This window comes from Bombus impatiens, unplaced genomic scaffold, assembly GCF_000188095.3.
Source record: "Bombus impatiens unplaced genomic scaffold, BIMP_2.2 scf_0058, whole genome shotgun sequence".
NCBI lineage: Eukaryota > Metazoa > Arthropoda > Insecta > Hymenoptera > Apidae > Bombus > Bombus impatiens.
Window position 1 is genome coordinate 429,171 of NT_176477.1, and position 27,649 is coordinate 456,819.

At 35.1% G+C, this 27,649-nt stretch overlaps 1 protein-coding gene across 1 annotated transcript in view; it reads right to left on the reverse strand.

The window, feature by feature from the left end:
• Window positions 1-27,649, reverse strand: part of LOC100740571 (HIRA-interacting protein 3) — an 87,658-nt gene that overhangs the window by 20,847 nt on the left and 39,162 nt on the right. Inside the window, exons 2-3 of the mRNA XM_003485428.4 lie at window positions 22,583-22,894; window positions 15,556-15,686 (exon numbers count right to left, since the gene is read on the reverse strand). Of these exons, the coding sequence (XP_003485476.1) occupies window positions 15,556-15,686; window positions 22,583-22,894 (443 nt within the window). The remainder of the gene's footprint in view (window positions 1-15,555; window positions 15,687-22,582; window positions 22,895-27,649) is intronic.

A 27,649-nucleotide genomic window follows, 5' to 3' on the forward strand; every position in this document is an offset into this window, starting at 1 on the left:
ATTTGCAGTTTTAAAATTATATCACGATAAGATAAGATATGCCTGAGAAGAAGTTTAACAGTAAAAACTGTCCACTCGGAACTAATAGCCACTTCCTAATAATAAAACTTCCAACGATCTGTAGGTCGTTTTCGCTGCTGTGTGAAACGCGTAAAAAAATAAATATTCTTGATGCAAAACTTGAACAGTAAGTATTTTATTATCGACGTTTTCTCAAGTTTCCATGTCCTTGCGATAAATTGCATCAAGTGTTTCAGCGTCTTCAGCGCAGACAGGAATTTCCATTAAATTCGAGGCATCCACTGAATTAGTGGTTTGACACCTAAACATGGAAAAGTGACTATTCACATCTCTCAGCGAATTCATACCTTGTAGAACTAGGTTAGCCAAATCTGATGTGTTTCTGAGTGGAGAGAGCTGTCGGTTAAGTGGATACCCAGCTTGGTGAGATTAGAATCGATAACGAAACGCTTGCCAAAACGGTTTCGGTAATACGAGAGTGTGATTTTATATTCCATTATAAGTTGTGACAAGCGCATTTTAATATTGCTTTTATTTAGATGAAGCTGATTTCTGGTGAAAGTTCCAGACACGATAAATCATTGTTTTACGTTAAAATGGTAAAGCAAGACGAATGTCGATACACATAAATGTGAATTTATCGTCTGCATTGTATTTATTAGGAGGAGTCGTGAGAGATTTCAGTCTAGATATGTATTTATTTGACATCGAGAAATTATCGTCGTTTAGGTCGCTTCATTTATACAAAAAATTACTAACTATAAAGCATTACGAATTAACGTTTGGACATTGGAACTTAAAAATTTGACATAAAAATTTTTCGAATTTTCATAGCGTTATATAGTGATGCCATCCGATAAAGGATAAGTACATTAGTATTCAAATCCGCGTAATGTATTCGATAATAGATAGATGTTTAAGGGGAAGAAACCGTGCCAAGTTGATTTCTTGGCTGGAACAGAAATATGATAACTCAACTTTAAAGAGAACGGTATGTGCACATATGTATTTCCTATGTGAGAAGGTTACGGATGTTCCGTTTTACATAACTTCTCGCATACATCAAATATCATCTTCTTAATAAAAATTCATTTCGCTTTATATGCATACTTCTTATCGTCGCGAATAGAAGAACATTTTCTCGTTTCTATAGAAATCTGTGACAAAGGCGATAGAGGATTCTTCGCGTTAGTCCGATATATTTTGTCTATCATTTTGTCTTTGACTATCATGTACGTTAGGCAAACGAACAATTTGTCCTTTGAGATACGAATTAACCGGAAGGTCTAAGGCAAATAAACGTGATGTTCGAACTGTGATGATAACGGGAGAAACGATAATAAAACGTATTACTGTAATCTTGGAGATGATGCGTCGTTATTCGGTCGGAGACTGACGTATCTTCGATTACTCGAGAATTGCATTATGCACTTGAGAGCAATCGCTTGGTTAAACTTTCGAATTTGGTGTTGGAACAAAGAAACTCGTTTCTCGTTACATTGACAAATTCCAATGATCGATAAAAGTTCCTGCGTGCCTGGAAAATTCTACTTCGTCTATAGAGAATTTAATGACAAACGAGAAACGTAGATCGAGTTCTTGGAGTAATCGACGACCCTCGCTACGATTCAAAATTACTAATTTTATCCGTTAAATTCTTCTGACTGATACTTTTACCTAACGCGGAACGAATAACATTAACTCACACGTATCGATACTATTCATTGACATCGCGATCATGATTCAAGAACAAAATTAAATATATAGTATATACTTCACCAATGCAGATGGGTTAATAACCCCATTACTACTAGAAGAGTAAATTTCTTTCGTTAATTTGGTGCGCAACGTATCGAGAACATTGCCATTGCAATCGATGTGTGGGCATCACGAATACACATGAAATGCTCGAGTGATTGCAGCAACGAGGTCAACATTAGCAGTGGTAAACCCTGAAGATACGCTGGAATTGCTGCTTAACAAAATCGTAAGCGTTCCACGAGAGCGATTACTCGATGAATTATGCATTTCCTTTGGACCGCTCGTGGATTCAGTAGTTACAATTTAGTTATGGTCAGACGTCATATAATGTCGTATTATTATACGTCGCGTAATAGGTTCTCGAAGCTTCTACGTGTACGAAGTACCTCGTTAAGCTACAAACCATATAAAAATAGTTTAAAATAATATTACACAACAAATTGTTTTATAATTCTTTTATATGCATACTTTTATAACTTGTTATGTGTAACGCGTTATATTACGTAGCGTGCACGCAGCTTTAAACTTGTATGATACACTTTACCGCATTATTAACGAGAAGCATCGATAAAATGGTCGTTCGAACCATGTTCGAGATGTTAACTCTCGTCGCTTTGCGGCATCGTTTCGTTTCTTCAAATGCGTATAGGTCTTCAACGTTTCTGTCGAGCAGAAATTCATTCGACGGTGGATAGAAATAGCAAAACGGATGAATCATTCCTGACATCAATTGTAAGTCGAAGAGGTAAGAAAGAACGAAGGAGAAGAACTCAGATCCCATAGTCGGACGGAGTTGATGAAGAAAAATGGCGACCCGGTAATAGCAAAGGAACATTCCCTTGTGCTTTTTTCTTCTCCTCGTCCTTTATTTCCGTTTCTTTCGTTCTTATCAATGATTTTATTTAACCGACCATCTTGCTTTCTCTTTTTCGTTTTGACGTGTAAACTCCGATTCTTTCTTGAATCTTGATTCCATCTGCTTCTTCTGGAACGGCGTTTGAGTTTCGGTTGTTTTCTGCCGGTAAATGTCAATTCGGCGTTTCCCGAACGGTCTTAAAAACTCGCCTCTACATCGATTTAACGATACAAAATTTCCATTTCCCCCCTTTTCACGAAATCCGTAGCTGGATGACAGCATACCAATAACTTATAACGAACAAGCCTAATAAAAACTTATATTATATACGGTATATTATATACGGTACTTTGTTTCCTGCGTCTCGAAATTAATGTCACTTCTGTAACCTTATCCGTTCCATTTGTCAGCTCAATTTTTCCGGTTCCCTAGAACGCATCAATTGCGCTCTTTGCTCCTTTCCAATACTCGCCCCGCTTCCTCTGCTTTTAACCTTCTTTTCCTTTCACTCTTCTTTGCTATTTTTGCATTTCTCCTTTTCCTCCTTTCGTTTTTCTCTTTTGATATTCTCCATCTCCGTTTCACTGATCGCAGTCCCTCCTATTTTATGTATCTGTCTCTCGTATAGTGACGCGTTTTCTTCTATGCACGTGTGTCAATGGCTGCTAGCTAGACCGTGGGCACAACCAAAAGAAACTTTCTCGCGGCAATGCAAACGTAGCGTAGGAACAAACGGTGCTTGTAATAAAGGATACAAACATTTGCAGCTGCGGCTGCGGCGCGACCTACACAGAGAACTGCCGGCCAACGGATATGTATACATACTTTTGATAGCATTCAATACGCGATCTTTTGTTACCCGTTGTCGAGAAAGAGCCCGTTTCGTTTATGGCGTCATCCTCTTTTCTGTATTTTTTAGCTTCTGTTGTTTGACTTTACGTCCGCAATAAAGGTGCAAAAACTTAGACCAAAATAAATGCGTTTGCACGGATTGATTGGATTAACCGCCGTAGCAAATTTTACCTTTGGTTTTTATCGGAGTCACCGGTGTCCTTGCGTGTGCTAAGTCCATAAAAATACTCCTTACCTTGTACTGTATTTTTAGAAAAATTTCAGTAAGTGGGACAGTGTACCGTCTAATTTGGAATAGTTTATGAATTTTTTATTCGTCTAATAAACTTCTAACTCTTTTTAGAAATCTCGTTTTAATTGCATATCTAATACTTTAACTACGAAAAATCTAGAATAAAGAGTCCAGACGTTAAATCGGTTTTCTTTTTTATTTAATTTAATATATATTTATATATTGATATATTTGTTGTGTATTCGAATATAAAATAACGGCTTAATCTCCGTTTTATAACACCATAAAGGTTTTATTAACAGACTCGCAAACAAATCCACTCGTTCTAAATAACAAATCATAAAAGACATCGCAATACGTAACAAAAGTCACGGTCTAAATATTGGAGTGAATAATGACTACAATAGACTGGTTACTCAAAGAGAAGAAAATAATGCAAATACGAGAATAAATATACAAATCAAAAATAAAATAACGTTGTACCTGTAGTTCTATGTTTTATAATATCGTAGCACGCGACTCATAGTATAACTACATAAATGTAAGTGTAATAGTATACCTATATATTTATGTGTATAACTAAAGTGCGAAGCAACTTTCAATTTTACTCTCTGTACTTTTATATTTTCTAAGATTCGATTTTCTTCGCTTTAATCTAAATTTAAAAAGAAATAGCGGGTCGTATAAAATTCTGAAATCTCCCAACTGCGTTCGCTCAATCTGCAATCGGATCTACTTTGGCAGCGAAATTATTTTCTCGCAGAGATCCAACGCGGCATTAATCAAATATGACCGTAGTGGTCTGAAAAACGCGGCGTAAGAATTTATAAAAAGAACCGACGGTCGTGGTAAACGAAACACAAGGAACCTTTAAAAATCGCGTATCGTTGTGAATTCTTCGCATACACTCTAATTTCAACATTTACCTCATTCTCGCGCCTGTTTCCCCGACTCGCCGTACTCGCGTAATGTATTTACAGCAAGAATTTTCTGCAGATGCATCACGCATCGATATCAGAGTCAATTGGATTTTTACGTTTCTCATCGATTTCTGTACTGAACGAAACAATGCAACATAGCATATAAATCGGAATTAAAACGAATAAACTTTCCCTGGGCCTAGATTTATTCACACGACACGATATCCAGCGGTTAAAGTGTATTTTATTAGCGCACGAATAATTGGATTGGCGTGCTCTGTAATACGTCGATCGTTGTTGGAAGAAACGCGACGACTTAAAAGTATTTTCTCGCGTGACACCCTCCAATCCGCGTAGAATTTGCAACTTACCCCTTCAACTTCGTCATTTTCTAAAAGCACACAGGGAAGCTTGGTTACTCGACGCTTTCCCCTGATTGCTCGTACTATCGTTTAAGGTATGGACGTTGGTCTTTCAAAGAAATTAAAAAAGGTAAGATCGCGGGAGATCGCGTTGCAGAGAATGTTTGTTAATAAGTCCGATACGAAGTCGATTTAAGGACTTCGTGAACTAAGAAAAATGTTAAACCTGGTTTCTTTGACGTGAAATAACATTATTCACAATGTTAACCTTCTTTTAGAAAATATTTCGTTTTAATAATTCAGAATAAAAGCTACGAATCTTCGCGTAGAATCATTAACGAGAGATCAAATTGCTTATCAATCATAAGCTTGATTTACAGTGGAATATAACTTCGTCAGAAATTTATCGATCATTGAATTTCACGCTAATCTCTGCCAGTAATGAATTTTCATCACGACTGACGACATCAAGATCGATGTTGACATCTATGTATATGTGTATGATAAGTGTATCCTAATTATCGATTAATGCACTGCAGCTGTGGAATCTAAACAAAGAAACACGGTAGTTAATTCCATTAGACCCGATACACAGCGTCGCAGGCACTGCGATGCCGCTGTGCCATTGTCGTAGACTAGGCTAGGTCCTAGTAATGGGTCGGATCTTAGGGTTATTACGCACTGTCGGAAAATCGCAGGCGACCATGATAGACTCATTGAAGTAATCAGCTGGTACGCGGCTAGTCGTCGAATTTAGTCATAGTTTTTGGTCGCCCGGCAATCTGCTCGTAACGTTTCTTCGATAAATGCGATCTTGTGACGGTCGATTTAGCAGAAGGTTCTCGGCCAGAAAACGTGTATTATCAGTTAATAGGTTATTACATAAAACCATTCCGAGCGCGTGTCTAACAAATTGCGCTATGGACTTACACAAGTCGCTCCTACAATAACCATTAGCTATTCATACGGATAGCACGTGATGCAAGATGCTTTGTTTCTTTGTACGTAGAGCTTGTATCGTACGCTGTATTAGATATTCATCTGGGCATTATTTCGCGCATTAGGCTGGTGCGTATCAAATGTCGTTTCTCGATAGTTTAAATTTGGCGAACCAATATTATACAGGGTGGTTGGTAACTGGTGGTACAAGCGGAAAGGGGGTGATTCTACGCGAAAAAAGAAGTCGAAAATATAGAAAAAAAATTTTTCGTTTGAGGCTTTGTTTTCGAGAAAATCGACTTTGAATTTTCGCTCGGTACGCGTGCACTTTATCACGTCTCGTTATAACGAATCTCACTGTAGATCGTTGTCTCGATGGAAAAATTAAAAAAAAAAGAATTAAAAAAAATTTTTATTCTATATTTTCGACTTCTTTTTTGGCGTAGAATCACCCCTGTGGCGGATCGGTATCAATAGGACGCTGGTACCAACCGCCAACACTAGAGGGCTACGACGACAACGAGTCTGTCTAACTCGCTAGCGGTCGAATATACGAACGATTGATACAAATGCCGCACCTAGCGAGACTCCCTCTACGTCTAAGGCAGGGACTACCGGGCATAGCCTTACTGACGAGTCCATCAGTAATCCCGGGACGAAAGGCTCATTCCCCTTTCATCCGCCACACCCCCTTTCCACTTGTACCAGCAGTTACCAACCACCCTGTATATCCATAAAATACTGTCTTGTTGTCGATCGTTGTTAACCATATTAAAGGAAAAGTATTCTGCTGTAGATAATACTCCTGCATTGAACATTAAAAAAAGAGCACTAATTCGAGATCTTTCATTATTTGTAATTATCTTTTTCATTTCATTTCCACACAAAATTAAACGCGCATTACGATAGGCAGAATAATTTCGCGGCGTCGATAATTAACCAACGATGTAGATACATGATTTAGGAACAAGCAAGACGGACAATGACACGCACATAGCCCATAATTACTTTTGCTTGTTATTTTCACTCTATTCTGCAAACCGCGTGTGCAAATGTTCGTGCGTATCAACGAATGTCTATCAAGTTTAACATCGCCAACTACACTTTCAGACACCTTCTATTTTGCGCTCATTCGTGTCATGCGTTTCGAATTTTGACGTTTTAATTAGTAGCATTTCAATTCACCATAGAGATTATGAATCCGCGAAACAAGTGAAGCGAACGAAATCGACTCGATATGTTTCTCGGAATATTTATTTATAAATTGGATGGTTGCAACTCTGATCGAGAAAGTTATCCTCGCTTCTCCCTCTTTGAAACTAACAAGTTTATCGAACAAATTTTAAGATTCTGAAATTGATTTCGAAGCTTTTTGGTATTATCGCACGACGTTTTAGACAGTAGAATTGAAGTCTGAATCGAAGTTCAGAAGGAATTTCTAATCACTGGAGCCGGAGGTGAAGATGGTAGAAAATATACCGACTCCGACTTCCTGTTTGTAAATTTCACAAAAATCAAAAATATGCACGATATTATTAAAATTTGTAATAAAATTATTTATATATTAATCAAAAATACTTTGTATCTCTGTATTTGTAAAAGTATAAGGTATGGATAATCCTCTAATACAGTAATAATAATAAGTAATATAGAACGGCTGTTACATTTCTATGAGATCTCGTGTTGCACAAAATTGTAAATATTGAATTATAAATATCGAACTTACTGTTTTTCACATTAGAAAGAGAATTTATATAATATATTCTACCGTATATAACAAATATCTTTCTTCTTTACTGGCGCCTTTATCTTCATCATTTTTTTCCTTTATTTGCTTTCACTGTTAGCATAGTTTTAGTTTTTCATACTCTATATAATATATATGTAAATATACTAAGTATTAATAATTTAATTATTTACATTCGTATGTATAATTAATATGTCAACAATTTATCATAAATGTTGTGGCGGATCGGTATCAATAGGACGCTGGTACCAACCGCCAACACTAGAGGGCTACGACGACAACGAGTCTGTCTAACTCGCTAGCGGTCGAATATACGAACGATTGATACAAATGCCGCACCTAGCGAGACTCCCTCTACGTCTAAGGCAGGGACTACCGGGCATAGCCTTACTGACGAGTCCATCAGTAATCCCGGGACGAAAGGCTCATTCCCCTTTCATCCGCCACACCCCCTTTCCACTTGTACCAGCAGTTACCAACCACCCTGTATATCCATAAAATACTGTCTTGTTGTCGATCGTTGTTAACCATATTAAAGGAAAAGTATTCTGCTGTAGATAATACTCCTGCATTGAACATTAAAAAAAGAGCACTAATTCGAGATCTTTCATTATTTGTAATTATCTTTTTCATTTCATTTCCACACAAAATTAAACGCGCATTACGATAGGCAGAATAATTTCGCGGCGTCGATAATTAACCAACGATGTAGATACATGATTTAGGAACAAGCAAGACGGACAATGACACGCACATAGCCCATAATTACTTTTGCTTGTTATTTTCACTCTATTCTGCAAACCGCGTGTGCAAATGTTCGTGCGTATCAACGAATGTCTATCAAGTTTAACATCGCCAACTACACTTTCAGACACCTTCTATTTTGCGCTCATTCGTGTCATGCGTTTCGAATTTTGACGTTTTAATTAGTAGCATTTCAATTCACCATAGAGATTATGAATCCGCGAAACAAGTGAAGCGAACGAAATCGACTCGATATGTTTCTCGGAATATTTATTTATAAATTGGATGGTTGCAACTCTGATCGAGAAAGTTATCCTCGCTTCTCCCTCTTTGAAACTAACAAGTTTATCGAACAAATTTTAAGATTCTGAAATTGATTTCGAAGCTTTTTGGTATTATCGCACGACGTTTTAGACAGTAGAATTGAAGTCTGAATCGAAGTTCAGAAGGAATTTCTAATCACTGGAGCCGGAGGTGAAGATGGTAGAAAATATACCGACTCCGACTTCCTGTTTGTAAATTTCACAAAAATCAAAAATATGCACGATATTATTAAAATTTGTAATAAAATTATTTATATATTAATCAAAAATACTTTGTATCTCTGTATTTGTAAAAGTATAAGGTATGGATAATCCTCTAATACAGTAATAATAATAAGTAATATAGAACGGCTGTTACATTTCTATGAGATCTCGTGTTGCACAAAATTGTAAATATTGAATTATAAATATCGAACTTACTGTTTTTCACATTAGAAAGAGAATTTATATAATATATTCTACCGTATATAACAAATATCTTTCTTCTTTACTGGCGCCTTTATCTTCATCATTTTTTTCCTTTATTTGCTTTCACTGTTAGCATAGTTTTAGTTTTTCATACTCTATATAATATATATGTAAATATACTAAGTATTAATAATTTAATTATTTACATTCGTATGTATAATTAATATGTCAACAATTTATCATAAATGTTGCTCGGAGTCGGGAATCGGGAATTTTGATTGTGCACTCCGTAGCTTTAATTTTAGGGTCGATACAATTTCGAAACACGTGCGCAACAAACGTACATGCTACGTATCTCCACCAGAGCTTTAGAACTATCGTTACTCACGTGGCTGAATAAAATACAAGCCTGCTAGCAATGATCACATAACTTTTTGAGTCAACCGCATCCCACGCGATACACTCTACGAAAAGTTGTCCGAACAAAGTTTGGACAGCGTGAGATAATGTCACGAAGGTAACGAAGCGTGACTCTACCTTGCAATTAGCTCGCTGGCGGACGGAATGGATTACCCTTTCCTTTTTTACACGTGCTCCCTCTTTCTCCTTCGGCCGACCCTTCAAGTTATATCACAGCACACGAAATTATCTTCCGATCACACGAGTCGAACGATACGAAAGCGAGTTTCTTCTTCCTTCTTTTTTAGCTTTTTTTTATATTTCTCTTCTTTTAAAAGCTAGCGATCAATTATTTAGCTCGTGCCATGCTTTTGACCAAGAATACGCGATTGTCCGTTTGGAATTAATGCTAGCGAGCTTCATGCGATATTCCATGAATTCTTTAGCGAATGAACGTCATAGAGCGACGTCCATACGAATGTCGATGAATCCTCTCTCTCGTCGTTGCGCCCAACAAAATTTTAATTTTAGGTCGTACAAGTAATATACATTACAAATTTTAGGAGGCAAAAATTTCATTGAATCTCTTGATCCCCTAAGTGCTCTTTTGATGAATTCTTTTCTCCTGAATAATCTACGTACTCCGTGAATACAAAATTGTCTTCTTACATTCTTTAAATCGCTGGACGAATCTCGTATGAAACAATTACGATTACACGTTTTTGCAAGTATATACTATATCTATAAGAGCTATGTAATTCTAGAATAAAAATTTCCTGGAAGTTTATAAAAATATTATAAACAGTAGTTGTGGCACAATTACGGACGTAAATCTAATTATAGTAATGAAAACATTGGAACTTGATGAAGATATTGTTTTCATTGGAGAAATATTTCGCCGGATTATTTCAAAAAACAAAAATTAACATTGCCTTTCTCGCGTTTTTTGGTGTCCCGATTGTTTCGGAAGAAAACTTGTTATCTTTTTTTGCACTTCGCTCACTCCTCAAAAGTATGAGGAAAAGAACAGACTCTATTTCACGGCTATTGAAAACTAACGTATCATACAAATAAGTGAAAACATTCATCCGCTTCCCATTTGAATAATTTTTTAGGTATAAATATCATATACTTGTCGGGTTTACATTAGAATTAGAGTTAGGGGCGTGAAACGAATCTTCGTTCGGACTACACGATGTCGTTATGCAATAGAGAAGACATTGACTAGTGCAAATACGATTATTATAGAATTGGACAAGTAACCGTGGTAATTAGATACTCGAGAAACTAATGACAATGATCTTAGGTTCAATAACGAATCCGCGGTCAACGGGATGATAGATGAACATGTTCACAATATCTAAGTCGAACTCTTTGTTAAAACGGGGGATATCCACCGAGCGTACAGACACAAAGTAACTCGCTAATACAACCTCACGAGAGAATGACTTTCCATCGCGATGATGCTGCGGAGGAAAACTATGATAGGGTGTGTCTAAGGACACGAGATCATCGGATTCGTCGAGAAAAGCGTTCGTTTGGAAAGTGAGGGAAATGGACATTCCTGTTAGTTGGTTAATTTCTATTTGATGGTTGAAGAAGGATGCTAACCGCCCTTGAGAAAAAGTTGCTAGCGGGAAGCATCGTTCGTGTGAAACGTAGATTTCCCGTATCTTCCCGTAGTAGCTGATACATTTAGGGACTGTTAGGATAAAGACTGTTTGGAGGACCTTAGTTAACAAAATCTTAAGATTTATAGCTCGTCCTCAGGCGAACTGAACATGTAGTGTGGAGATGCATCGACATCTGGTAATCATCTTGCCCGAGGAATAGGGTGTATGTCGAGCCACGAGACAGAAACCGTTGTAATGTTTGCTGTCGAGTGTCGCTGCAACTATCCCTTTTTAAGGAGAGCTATACAATTACTCTATATCTCTGTTAGGTAAAAACGTTCATCCTGTGACCGCGGCTACGTTCAGCGACTAGTTGTCACTTCGAACCTAATCCCATTATCACAAATTTCGGATAATTATAATCGGGTTAAATCGTAAAGACCAAAGTATTGGGGATTTTCTCAAGTATTCCAAAGAGAAGGTTCCGATGTTCTTTCATATCCGGTGTATATATAAAAAATACATTATACAACGCATAAAATTATTCACACTCGTTTTATGCATATCAGAAAACAGGCTCAGTAATTTAAAGAAATTAGTAATCGATAGTCAAACAGAGGCGGATTACTGTTTTCCAGCCGAAAATCGCTTGATACCAAGCCGTCATAAGTTTGAATCTTTCTGTATGTCATTATATATATTCGAGAGGTTTCCACTTGGCTTTATGACGCAATTTCAAACATCATTTCGTGCACGAAATAAATTTGGATCTCTTCCCATCCTGAATATTATCTTCCGTACTTCGTGTTAATTTCTGCTTAAACATACATTTTTCTACCTTTATACGCTTTTCGAATTAAAATTGGTATATCGTTCTTATCAACAACATTTCCTATCGTAAAAATGCATTCAATTTATGATTGCTGGAAATGTATACATTATACGCATGACCCATATTCGCTAGTCGGGAACAAAAGCAAAGCACGGTGACAGGATGCTATAGGGAAGATCAATCTTTATGAATCGCTATGAAATGTTTCAGCGCGGAAGAATTTCTACAATCCACATTAATATCACATTTTTCACATCGAAAAGCGATTTTTCATCGAGCCTGCCGCTATATTGCATATACATGAATGCACGCAACTCATATAATCGAATCGGCCGTAGAGTTATTCTACACTTCTGGATCGATGAAAACCTGCGAACAAATGTAGCCGCAAAATTCACCTTAACATTGAAATTCAAGGTGAAATCTTTTTCGTTACATCGTATTCTACTCATCATGAGGATCATTATATGGTCGATAGAATTGTGATCAAAGATACTATGGAATCGAACTCTCCTTATTCAAGTAGCTCATTTGTCGAGGAGCAGATAAAATCTGATACGATATATCGATGCATACTCGTACACATGTATGTATTATATAGTAAGCATTAGCTTAGAATAGCTAATAAAATAGTTTTATAAAGATTTGAAAATCTTCTCATGTTTTAAATCTTAATTAAGTATGAATATCTGTATTCTCGCCATTATCGCAGATATGTACTTTATCTGTTTAATTGAGAACAATTTTATTTATTATACAGATAATCTTCGATATGAATTGAATATATGTAACTGCTACGTTCGCTGCTCTACATCTTAGATACGTACTTTAGCAAAGTCATTTTTCTGAGCGATCGGTATTTCATAACACAAAATCCTAATCCTATAAGGTACCAGGTCCCGCTGTATCTCGTCCATGATAAAGCAAAGTACATCCTTGACAATGCATTTTTGCTTCAAGCGAACAACTTAAATGGTTCTCAAGATACAAGACTTAAAAGCGTAGCGCTAAAAACCGAATGGCGGTCGAAATTCAGGAAACGAACTGACCCATATCTTTTCCTAGATATACCGGTGGTAGTAGTAAAAAAGATGCTAAGTCAGCGTCTGTCGCAGACCAGGCCGCGAACACGAAGCTTGCGATGCAATGGGTCGAGGAAAATGCGTCAGAGAGGGAATCGTGTGTACAAGTAAGAAGCGGGTAGTGTATTGCTCGAAATTACGGTCGGCGGCAAAAACTGGTATGGGTGTAAAACAAAAATTACTTTGAAAGCTAGAGTTTTTCGTTTCTGATCTGGAGATGTTAAGTATTGCAAACGCGTATAACGCGTATGGTAAAAGAAAGCCCACTGTGACCTGATATTTTTGTAAATAAAAGTGCATGTGTCATGAGAAAATATGTTTGATAAAGAATTCTAGCGTGTGAACATATGTAGGTGTGTGTGTATGAGCGTGGAAAGCCATAAAAAAAAAATAGTTGCTATGTCCAAAGGGCAAATGATCAAAGAATGAAGACTTGATTGAGCATAATAATTGTCACGTATAATTAAATTATTATAATCTATATCTACGTTTTACATCTTACACTTCACTGGTATATTTTTTATAATGAGCCCTATCTATAGATATAGTTTTAATAATTTTTTTATATTATCTCTGCCAATAATATTTCGTTTCGAAATAGACTGCATTTCAATAAAAATTCAAAGAAGCTGGAACGCTTGCCACTACGTGAAAAGAAATCTTCGATAATAAGAAATAATATTACTTTTGAGGCAATATCTCTTTATTCTTTTAATCAGGATATATTGTACATATCCACTAAAAAAGGTAGGATTCTTCTTTCCATCTGCGTTATGTCGTTAATGGAATTCAAGTACTTATAAATTTCAAGCGAACGGATTTTGAGAAACTTAACAAACTTTGCAGAAACGTTCCCCAATTGAAAAAAGATCAAAGATCCATTATCGAGATTAAAAGAAGAGAGGAGAAACGAGGGAAAAGACAACACGACGATAAAGATGTTAGAAGTGTATCTACCTGATATCTGATTAAGAATTGGTCACGGTATAGTACGATATTACTTTCGATAATAGAATATCGATTTCCAATTAATCTCGAGAGGACGAACCATTGAATTTTAAACCAGCCGCACTTCAACGCCTATTATAATACATACACCATGTACCTATATGGGTTGCAACCTAGTTACGAAAGCAGAAATCCTCAATGGAATGGAAACTTAGACGAGGAAAGCCGGAGGAAACTTTAATGCCACAGTTTTCAAACAAGCTGCCACAGTCTCCAACTTTTTTCGTCTTGAGATTTGAAAATTTCAATCCCGAGAAATTTCCCTACGTTTCCTCATTTGTATTATGTTTTTAGAATGATAATCTTATGCTGCTATTCGGTATCAGTCGACATTACGTGTATAGTACCAAAACCGGAATTTGTAATACGAATACATTTATTATTTAATATTACAAATAAAAAAAAATTTGTTGATCTTTATTTTCTTTTGTATTTGTTAGAAAATAGATGTGTGTACATCCGTATTGTACCAGCAAGGAATGAAAGAGAGGAAAACAAAAGGAAAACACGGAATGAATGAATATGCAATAAAACAAATTCATTCCTGTTTGAGATGTATAAGAGAATAGAGCAGTGTGCGTTAATACTTCGTTATTCTGTTACATATAAAATAGTTATTTTGTTAATAATAAATATATAAATTATGTATTTAGTAAAACGTTATATATTATTACTTTAAAAATGTTTCTTTTCGTTACATACGTATACACATATCACTGTCGATCCTCTCCTGAAAGGAGAATAAATTCTATCGCCACGTGGATTATAGTTGAATTCCATAGCGAATAGAAACACATATAACGATGTTTGACTATAGCAGATTGTTGCAGGTTGTATAGGTCAATTACAACGTTCTACTAATAACGTAGGATATTGGTTTTATTAAAATATAACTTATTAAAATACATTTATCGTACAAATGAAAGTTCGACTAGTGATGATGATATTAATTAATTAGTTGGCATAATACATTTCGTTAGAAAAATTTCACGTTTTAAAAACATTACCTAACTTTCTAATGGAGTTCTGCTATAAAATCGTATTACGTCTCTTTGATCGTTCCTTTTTTCTGTACTTGAACGTTTCCGAATTTATTAACTATATTCCCGTAAATTTTGCTTGTTCGAGCGATGTATAAACGTATAAAATTCATTCTGTTTTTAATACAATAAGTTTTATTGCATGCTGAGTGCATTAAACGAATAGAATGACATAGAAATGTCGAATTTCAAGTACCAATTCAACGTTCCTGTATAGTTCTGTTCTGTTTCCTGTATAAGTATCGAAATACTTTTTAAATGGTAAAAAAAGGGCTAAACATTCGGAATGCTTTTTCTTTTTGATATTTCCATTCATAAAATTATTTCACGTTTTTTTTTTTACTATATTTTCGATATCCGTGTTAGCGAGTTTCATATTTTCTAAACGAATAAAAGAAAAAAAATTGAGAACTCACCTTCTCCTCCATCTTGGAGACGACATTATCGACGGCATTCTCCGCCGATTTCGCAAGGGCTGTAGCTTGCTCCTTTCTCGACATGTGGCCACGGAAAGATGCCTGGATTTTGGTCGCCGCGTCGCAAAGCTCTGTCAACCAAAGAGAAAAGTGCTCTTAAGTTAATATCGATAGACGAGCATAGGATCGATACGTTCTAGCCTTGTCAAGTCGAGGAAACGGGATTCCAAGTTTCAAGCTTTTTGCACTGACAGCATAAAAGTGTCTTCCTACGAAAAACTGCTTTGACATTGAGGAAATTTATTTTTAGAGCGAAACGTGATTCTCAGAATTTTATTTATTTCAGTATATATTTTATTCAGAAATATCGCCGAAAAAGGAGAAATGTGGTAATACGATATTGTGGTACAGCAGTTATGGTTAGTAGTGATATTACGTATGTGCCTGTTCATTATCTAATGTACAAATAATTTACAAAAATTTGCCTAAAATTTTAGAAACATCTAGTATTTAGTATGCAATGTATTTTTAAAAATAGATTCTGTTATTTCATTTTGTATTTTTTAAGAAAATCTAAAAATATCTTACGAATTCAAGGCAAGAAACAGGAAAATGGTTCTCACACTCACACAAGCACATCAGTCTCAGCGAGAGCCTGTCATTCGGAATCAAGTTTAACCACTGTTCATTTCGTTGAATCGTGTCGACCGCTTTGAAAAAACAATGGCTGACCCAGTTCTGAATCGAGGATCAATTTCGAATTCGGTATTGTGCAAATTCAACTGACTTGCAGTTGATCCGTTCGCGAAATACAGTTGCTCCGAATTTGCACAGTGAGCAAAATCGTTAATTACACAAGTATTGAATAAAGTATCCTCGATTAAACTCTCATATCAGTATAATATATCTTACGATGATAAAAGATATCACTTACTGTGTTTTGCTTCTACATTTAGTTCTTATAAAAATATTTCCGCGACTATATTTGGAAGTTTCTACCGGAAAAATTAGTTTCCTTTGCGGTCGAAATATCGAAAAGCTGGAAACGAAGACAAAACAAGAAAGATCGACAGATGGTTGGTCAACAAAAATTAAAATCGATATTTAATCATATTGAACAATATGAAAAAAGTAAAAAAAACAGAAATGGATCATTTAACGGCGCGATATTAGGCTATCCCGCTGTAATAGCCTAATATCCTAATGTGATAGCCTAATATCACGCCGTTAAATGGTTCATTTCTGTTTTTTTACTTTTTTCATATTGTTCAATGTTCATAATCATTTCATTTTCGGCCTAGCAGGACAATTTTATGCACGTCGTTTAAATTTATTTTTCTTTTGTTACGTATGCTGTAACCTTTCTTTTAATCATTGACCTTTTATCATTTTGTCACCTTATCGAAGATAGATGTTTCGTTAATAACTGTATTAAATATGAAATTTAGCTTTTTATCAGCTAGAATTCCAAGTTTAAAATTATAATTGCATCGAGAAAAATATTCTAATCGCATAGAGAGCGAGATTATTCTTATGTCTTGGAATTAATTTTGTATCAGTTAATCAATATTAGTCGATCTCTGTTAGTCAATCTTTGTCAGTCGACTTTCCTGAATTTGCTCTATGTCAACGGACGTCTATGAATTTCTGTGATTTTGGTCTCTGTGAGTGAGTACCTATTAGCCAAAATTCACTCAATCTCTTCCTCTTCGCAAGAATAAACATTGCTAGCGTATTTTTCTTTTTACGTTTTAAACAACGAATAAACTTGTCTTCCATTTTTGGCAAGTTATGTAATATCCTCCATTTTACACATTCTATTTGTACATTATGCCTGAAGCAAAACGTTGAAATATCGTGCGTCTTATATTCCACAAGCTTATAACATAAAATTACAGTCAGAGGTAAAATTAAATTTTCATACAAATACGGTCTTTGTTCTATTTCCTCGATCCATGCTACGATTATAACTCGATATTATGAGCCAAAGTATAAACTTTGTGTTTTCTTATTCTTCACCCTTACATCACGAAATGACATAGTATGCAATACACGTACAATTGATCAATTTTAGGCGATAAAATGTGGTCGACATTCTAATGGGAAATTACAAACCACGTAGCCAAATAGCATTCGTGGCTAAAAATTTCTGAGTAACTGTATCGTCATTAAAACGATTCTCACTGGTCTCATTCCGTACCGTATCTGTAAATAAATATTAATTGAGATTCGTATTTCGGCCAAAACCATTCATATTTCATCGAGAACGGTCGGCAAATTGTCTAATTCCGGTTTCGTCATCGCTAGTATTTCATCGTCGCTAATGGACGCTGTTACTCTACATTATTTCACGGTGCTCAGCCTGTCAGTTAGGATTATTTCGCGTTTCTCGAATCGCAAAGTTAAAGAGGCTTTTGCTGAAAATTTTCTATTAATTTTATCTTTTGTGAAACGACGAGTGACTAATTAGTATCACGATCAAAATCGACATTGTTTATTGTTTATTATATACGGGAATAATTTCATTGGAATGTACAAAGTTAATATATATATATTTATATATATAATAAACATTACAACTATTTACAACCAAAACTAAAACTATGATACAATGAAGTACGGCATAGTGACTTTCTGATATGTGAGAAAAAGATTCAAAAAATATATCAATTGCAGAAAATACATTATAAATATTAATGGTCATGCGATTTATGCCGATGCGATAAGCAAATTCAGTGTTATGTGATTGAACATAAATAGAAAATTTCATGGTATTGCAGATTTCTCACTGGAATACTAATTTTGAATCTCTCCATAATATCGAGGCGCTCTACGAGATCAGTAAACACTTTGCGTACAAATAGGATATGATGAAGCTTTGTTTTACTTTCCAATGTTGTGAAACCAAGGTTATGAATTTATTAATAAATAAAGTGGCATATCAAAACAGTGAGAAGAAAATTTTACCGAAGGTTCATTACGATGTACGGGGTGTATAAACAGTAAGTGTAACAACCACTGCAGTGTAATTTTACGCCTCTGAGTCAATGGACACTCGTAAAAAAAGTTCGTGCAAAGTTGACCTCGATTGAACATGATCTTCGAGGTCAGAATTATTGTAACGTATTTTACTCAAAAAGAAGGAATGTCTTCCGCAAGCAGAGATCTGCCATTATTCCTATATTCTCACATATATTTCACGAACCAATTTGTAATTTCCTGTTTTTTCGTATATAGCACGCTACTTTCTCATTAAATGTGAATATAGATGTAAACACATTGTGAATAAAGCTAGTTTAAGAATTATTAAAACTTATTCTTATTAATATTCTTTTCCGGAAGAAATGATCATTTCCAACCCATGATCCCTTTGAGACTTTTGTTCATCGTGATGTGTAAAATATAATGAAGTAGCAACGAAAACAGATTTTCTCCTTGATAATAATACTCAAAGTTAGTTTTACATGAACTTTTTTCTACAAATCTCCATCGATCTAGAGTCGTAGAATCACGCTACGGTGGCTTTTACACTTACTTTTTATACCCTCTGTACATATATGTGTACATTTACACAGACGATATTTCTGCTATTATTACTATTAGTAATTTAGTGCCGTTAGAAAAAATAATATCGTCGACATTAACGTCGCCAGATTTTACCACGATTAAGTAAGATATGTCTTTTATGGGCAAATAATTATTCGCAAACGATAGTGATCCATGGAAATAGAACTGTTTTAACTAGTGGTATAGCGACTTCTATAAACAGGCAGTGGAATAAATGATAGTTTGTGAAAGCAATCTTCCAAACGTGATGACGTATCGTCATCAAATAAGTATTGAACATTTATGAAAACATTTTTCGGCTCGTTGTCAGATATAGATTTCACAATTTGAGCTTACCTGTATCCTTAACTTTATTATTACAATTTTTCTAACCTCGATTAGAACAATTTTAAAATTTATAGAACTTCAATCTTTATTTTTAATTAAAAACAATCGAAATCGCGATCACTTTAACGCGTAAATAAATTTCTTCTATAATTTCCCTAGAGGAGGATAGCATATGTGTAAAGTAAATTTGCAGGCAGTGACACAGGTGGATCGTGTTACATCGCCGATAAAAGTTTGCTTTTACCGGCGGTAAATTAATTCACGTTAACTGACGAGCAAAACAAACGATATAGAGTACAATCAATTTTTACGCGAAAAAGCGAGTTGGTGGACGACAATATAATAAATCGCCCAACAATAAGTTGCCATAAATCATTGTTTTAAACAATAATATCGCGATTAAGCTAGATATATAAAACGAAGCTACGAAATCGAAGTACGAAATGTTCAACTTTAAAAACATAAATTCTTTCATTTTTGAAAATGTTACACCTACTGCATAAATTAAACGAAAATTATTTAAACTGTTAGAAGATATTCGCGTGTCAACAATGACGTACTTTTAAGGTGCATCACAGAGACGTTATTTTACTTTGATAGCATTTGTAACAAATACTTTGTTTGCTTCCGATGGACAATCTTGTGTCATATAGAATTGTTTGGGAAGAGATTGAGAGGGTTTAAAAATGATAAATGTACGAGGGTATTTTCTCAAGGATAAACGCACCCAAGAATAGCACGAGTTTATTCCAAATTCAAAATCTCAAAATCTAATGCAATGTATGCTTAAAAGATTTGGCCAATCTTTGTCAGGAGAGAATTTTCTTTGTATAATTTTTTTTATAAAACATCTTTTAATATTAATTAGACGGCATACACAAAGTTCCGTTATATCAGACTAAAAGATTATTGAAATAAAAAGATTATAGAATAAGATTAAGTCATGGATAAATTAATCAAACGGGGCGTGACAATATAAATTTTCTATAGGACGAAAAACAATTGCCGGGCGAGCGCCAGACAATTAATCATCGCTAAATAAAGTTACACAAAGCACAACCGATTTTGCAAACCGTCAGTGTCAAACTCTGCAAAGTTATTCGCTTTATATGTGTCAAAATTGCGATATACCTTTGACATTAAACGGTTCCGTCGGGGATATCCATTGGTCACGAATCTTTACACATTGTCATAATAATTGTAATAGCAAGAAATCTATCCTGCGTTACCATTATATGATTGCCTAACCGAATATTTATGTCCGTTTCCTATCTCAGAAGCGTAAATAGGATCCTATCGAATATGTAAATTTCCGGGAACGTTGCAAAGTCGATCTAGCCGTGAAGATCTGGGTCATGAAACGGCCCTGAAAATCGCAAGCAATTTTCGTGGAATTTCCAAGATCCCAAGTCAAAATTCAGTGACGGTAACAACCTTTAGGAAGATTTTCATGACCCTCGGGGAACCGCTACCGAGAAAACTGCCACACGAGGAGGAGAATGTCAGTCAACTTTATGACGACTCTCGTTTGCGGACTGTCTTCTCCATCCACTTTACGAACTACAAAATTTGATCTCGTATATAACACGGCTATCGAGCGTGATGACATCGTTACAGAAGAAAGAACAAGTGAAATGTAAGCATATGGTTCTTCTAAAGCTTTTTCTCAAATCCTCCTCGTGACCTTTTTTCACTGCTGACAACACTAAAACATGGCTGTATGATCTGGCGAGTACATGATATAACATAGTTTCTATTTAAAAATATGATAAAAACCAATTACCGAATTTAATTTAACAACATATTCAAAAAATAAGATTGTATCTATCGTGCATAAAATTTATTGAAAAAAGGTATTCGTCTAAATTAATACGACACAGAGAGAAAAAGTACAGTCTACTAAATTATAATCATTAAATTTGTTGAAATATAATTCGAGGGCAGTGAAATGAACAAATAAGCTTTCGAGAAGTTTTCTCATTACCTAATGGAAACGTAGAGACACTACAGTTGCAATTGGCTAAATTATTATTTTTTATACTTGTTACAAGAAATAAAGAATCGATGGTGATTCCATCAAACAAATAACGTCCCATTGAAAAATAAACTTTCGTGATGCTCTTAATGGTGAGAAGGGTGCAAGTAACAGAAATTATTTTGTATTTATTACGGGATAAAGTTCGAAAATGATTAGTTTCATACATATAACAATAATTTCTAATAATACAATAGTGAAAACGAAAGAAAATATTGGCAATTCCATTTTTCTACCTAAAATACGATATATGTATGTCGGAATTCTATCGCGACTGACTTGATAAGATGCACGTAAAATTATGAAATCGTGGCTCGCATAAACTCGAAACTGACGAGCTGATTGTATGTGAACAAAAATATAAATACATACGCAAAGTGTTTAGACGCATACAGAATAAATCACATCTGCTTGTTATGGTGAATACTTTTACAATGTAATAACATTGTGCGATCGAAAGCTGAATTTTGGAGAAAGGATGAATTATTTCGATAACGATGAACATACCATACGTTCAACGTTCAGAATTCAGTAAAATGGTTCGTATTAATATTACAATATCAATGGAATTTCAGAAACTTATATAAACTTTTAATGTTGCTGCTTATTAAAACCGCTTGCAATTTTAAACGTAAATATGTTTTTAAAAATATAGTGTATTATGTAAGTGCAGCTAGTTATTTTCAATTCTGAACCACTACTAATCAAATACATATATACGTATATAATACTTCAGAGTTCCGATTTATATCGATTTATATTCGATTTATATTCGATTTATATTTATCTATATTTTAATAGAACATGAACGAGCGAAAATACTACTTTAACCTCTTTACTTTAAAACCTACTTTAATGCATCAAAATTATCCAATCTCAGTGGCACATCGTTATATAAAATACATATAACATAGAATTATACGAGATATATATGTATAGTAGAAAGGATGCTGGCAGAGAGGTAAAGCTCTTTAGCTCTCGAGGAGAAACGAAGGATGTTTTCAAGGTGACTGAACGAGATTGGCAGGAAAAGGAGAGTTCTAAAATTAAAGACATCCCTTTTGGGAACGATTTCGAGGGTCCGCACGTGACACTCACCCTTGTCGTCGGCGCGGAACTCCTGCTGAAGTTGTTCTTTGGTTGGCTCTGAGTTTGATTTGGTCCCCGTCTGCTTTATCGAGGATTCAGTCTCTTTCATACTCTTCCTGGCGTGATGGCCACGGAAAGCTGCTTGTATCCTGGTTGCAGCCGCTTCCCTTTCTTTGTCCGTACCCTTTTCTTCCTTCTTCCCCTCTTCTTTTTTCTCGTTCGAATTTTTCGAATCTGCCTCCTTCTTTCCCTCTTGCGACTTTTTTTGTGAAGCTTCTTGCGACTCTACTTTCGTTGAGCTGCTTTCTGCGTTTGAGATATCTGAAAATTCATCAATAATTACTAATCGTATCGTTTACATTTATTCTTAAAGACTCTGAGAGACAATATTTTAAAAGAGTATTTGTATCGTAGTTTTCTCTGTTATGGATATCATAATTAGTATATATAAAGTTCCAAGAGAATTCCGTGACAAAAAGTGGCGAATATTATTAATGAATATGATTTCGCTTGACAATTTCGAAGGAATAACTTCCATATTTTTGCTCTGATGCGTTGCTCATACATATTTCTCAATTGAATACAAAATTCTTTCGATTATATAAAAATTCTACCGATACACGTGTATCATTTTATTCGCGATGTGTGTTTCTAACGTATGTGTAACTGTATGAACGTGCAATGTCGATCAAGGGATTTAATCATACGTTCCAAAATGCACGTACGCATACGCAATTCCCTTTGTACTCGTGTTTCATATAGTTGTCTTGATTAAACTTGATTAAACTCCAAGAATCGGAATTCTCAGTTTTCCACTTTAGCTTCGTATGAACTATCAATCTATTAACTTCTTATCTTATTATTCCATTATCGATCATGAAATGTATATACATAAAATTCTTTGAATACCTTATTAAATAAATTTCACAATATAAAATTAGGAAGCACAGTTTTTCAATCAATTTCCTTCTATTCCAAAATATTCGAAACTTAATAAAACGGAACGGAAAAAGGGAACTTTAAGCTCTATGATAATCTTGTCTTTCGAATTAACGCAGGTTTATCTGTAAGATAATCGGATATCTCTTTGTAAGTATAAAAATCCTAAGATTTATCTCAAATAAAGAATACATATATACAATATGTGTGTATATAGGAAGAGATATAGATTACCCAGTATTATGAACGCAAGAAAGAAAAAGAAGAAGAGAAAGAAATGAAAAAGAGAAAAGGAACATTGTACCTAGTCGCGTGGGAGGCAGAGAAAGAAAGAAAACTGTGAATCATTGCTAGCGCACAGTTAGTGACACGTACAGACTCTACATATACGCACACCTTCTTTCTAACTACGCGCCTCTAATTACTAGGTTGGTGGTATTTCGTGCAGGACCTATTTCGAGACGGCAGTTCGCTTTTTCGCAGGCTGGCGTATGCCTCAAGGAATCTCTTTTATCTCGAAGGAGAAACGTCCAATATTAATCAGAGAAAAGAGCGAGCGAATTAAAAATTTAGAATCAGGAAATATAAGACAGATAATCGCGATACCTGCGGCTGAATTTCCTGAAATTTTCTGCTACAAACTGTAAAATATAGGGAAAGTGACAAGAGTATGAGTTCTTCAACAGAGAACAAAGAGATAAGCTAGATCGAATAAATTAAATTAAATAAATTTAAGGATATAATGTATCGGTATTATCAAACATTATTTATAAATTTACAACGTCGCAAAGGTAATCCACCGAATGTAAAACCGTCGAAACAACAGCCAAAGTAGAAGTTATGCATGACAAAATTAATATTCTCCAAGATTAAAAATCGGAATAATTCTTCAACTGACACGCATCTCGACTATATAAAATCAACAATCAGAATGGTTTATTGCTTACGATTAAAAGCTATGCGGTGTTGCGTTTAGTGGGTTCAAAAAATAAAATTGGCGAATTTATCGAAAACCTATCAAAATAAATTTTGTTTATTAAACATCGATTAAACGTGCTTCGTTTGGTTTCGCTAATTGTTTAATCCCTTAAGCGCTAACGCTGCGTTAACACGATATGTCTATCTATAAATTTTCATGTAACTATTCGCTGTATCTGATACCTAATCCAACTTATTTTCTTCTATATAATACTTGGCATAGAGGACAACGAATCGTCATTAACTAAAATAAAGGTCACGAAACAAGATTTGATACAATACGGTGGATATGAAGCAGCCTCTGGATTAAGAGCCTCTGGATTAACTGGGATAGTTAATTGTCTTACACGTCTCACCTTCACCATCGAGCAATTCGTGGTTTTCACGAGATGTGAGTTCAGGTTTACTTTCGTCCTTCGTCTTCGACTAATAAGGATAGAGACAATTAAAGATAGAAAATGGAATTCGGAAAGTCGCGTCGCCACATGCAATTGAGAAAATTATTTCAGCAATTGTAAATAATTGGTTTTATTGGCAAACTAACTGGCTTCGTGTTTCGATTTCTACTCGCTAATCAACTTCGATAATTGGCAAATGTTTGCTTTAGGCTTGAAAATTGTTTCAGTTCTAAGTAGAAAGTTCAAAATATAATATAACTGATAGTATAATATTCACGTAAAGTTTCATAAAATATTTGACGAGCTAGAGTTCGAGCGATAGTTTCTAGTTGCATCTGAAAACAAAGGTACAGGCAGAACGAGACGAACGCTTCGTAGATGTCTTCAATGACAAATTCGAAAGCGCTCTCTGCGATGAAAAAATCGACATAAAAAATCACGAGCATTGAATGGCATCAAGATTTCCTCGATATCTCGGTCGCGAATGTTTCTCCTTTATTTTTTGCATTTCGTTGCACGCAATCATGTCCTACATGATTTTTCTTGCCGGTAGTTGTATCCGAGATCGTCGAATCCCTCGGGAAGCAGAAATCCCATAACTTTTAACAAAGATAAACATAGTCTAGTTTACTGGAATTTTTCGAAAGATAAAGTAAAATACATCTAACATATACACCTACCTTCGCCCAATCTGCGAGAATATTTAACATCCATAATGACCTAGTTACGATTTGATGATAAAATTCTCTGTAATTTCAAACCGTTTCTCGGAAGCTAATGGTATTTGCAAATTAAAGAAATTAACATTGCGATGATTCCCTCGTGGAATAATCACTTTAAGATTAATCTGATCCTCCTAATTTAGTTGGTATTCCCTTTTTAAGTTAATTCACGATGTAACATCAGCTAGTAAATAATATTATTATGTACAACATCAAATAGCTACTTAATAATCTACTATAGCACTTTGCGAATGGTTATGAATAAGACAATATATATAAATATAAATTAAATACTATTTACAACATTCGTTTGTGAATAGGTAATAACGGAGAGTAGGTCTATAAAAGGAACTGTTAAAAGAACAGTTCGGCATTGATGAATTATTCCAATTGAGAATTTATAAGCGACAGATGCTGGGTACTGAATATCGAATTCAGCTGCGTACCTATTAAGTACGATTGATTCTCGACGGCTTTTTAAATAAAGTGGTTTAAAATATAAAGCTAAAACATTGTTCAAAGAATAAAATTACTGGTCGTGCTTTTAATCAAGTATTTCCGGTCCTTTTTTAACAAAAATATTCACTCTTTTACTCGAATTGTTTAAGTGTTGTAGATTAAGAGAGAACATCGTAACGCGAAACATTTGATCGCTATTCTACTAAATAAAAGTATTTATTGAAGTCCATTTCTTCCAAATTTTTCCAAAATATTCATCAACAGATTTTAAGAAGCGTTCGTATAAAAGTAACGTCGATACAACGTATAGACTTAAGAAGAATCCGACTCGCTCCATCGCAGGCATAACAACCGCCTGAACCTTCCAATTTGCAAGTCGATTCTTAAGAAAATTTTCTTCGAAATGCATAGAAAGCGGTCGATCTCAACCAAAAACGGTAACGTTCAATTTTACTTTCAGATGCCTCAGGCTAATACATTTGGCTAAATTGCTTGCTAAATTACGAGGAAGCCTCTATATTCAACACACTACCAGCTAACGAATTAACGTTTCGAGCGTCGCGTCATGTTGGCGAACTGCTTCGATCGATCCCTATGGAATACGAAACAGTGTGCCACTTACTGCACGTCAAATACCCTACTATGCCATCCTGTAACGAGTTTCATGAACATATAACGACACGATAACACTATACCAGAAGACTACTTGAATCGTTACTATACGGTATCAATATGTCGCGTAAATTGTATTATTTGTAGGAAATTTGATTTCATCCGTCGAATGTGAGCTTTCAGTCACATAAATCATTTTGTCTTTCTGTCCTTTGTTGGAGCAAAATAAGGTAACTGTGTTTATTGCATGTATTTCCAAAGACAAGCTGAAGAATACCTACACGTGTACTTTCTTAGACAGTATACAGGGTGGTTGGTAACTGGTGGTACAAGCGGAAAGGGGGTGATTCTACGCGAAAAAAAGAAGTCGAAAATATAGAAAAAAATTTTTTTTTAATTTTTTTTTTAATTTTTCCATCGAGACAACGATCTACAATGAGATCCGTTATAACGAAACGTGATAAAGTGCACGCGTACCGAGCGAAAATTTAAAGTCGATTTTCTCGAAAACAAAGTCTCAAACGAAAAATTTTTATTCTATCACCAATTACCAACCACCCTGTATATCGAATCTTGGTAACGTTTTGATTACACGATCCGTTTCATAGTTAGGGGTTTCATCATAGGGGAACGATTCATAGTTCAATATGCTTGGATTGCTGCAATTCATATTATCGTATGACGATTTAATCTCGCGCGTTTAATATTAAAATTCTTAATAGAGATATTATTCTAAAAGTCGTTTACGAAATTTACTAGCTCCGTTTCAATACAACAGAAGTATCGATTACATATCAGGTTTGATAGTTGGTGAACTCCGTTGAACTGAAAGAAGTTAATGAAGCTAGAGTTCAGTTCGACATTAATTAACAAACAGGCACTATCGACACGGTGCGACGCGGTGACACGGCTGTGTGTTTGTACATAAGCGTTCGAGATCAAAATGCACGCAGCTTTGACTAATTAAA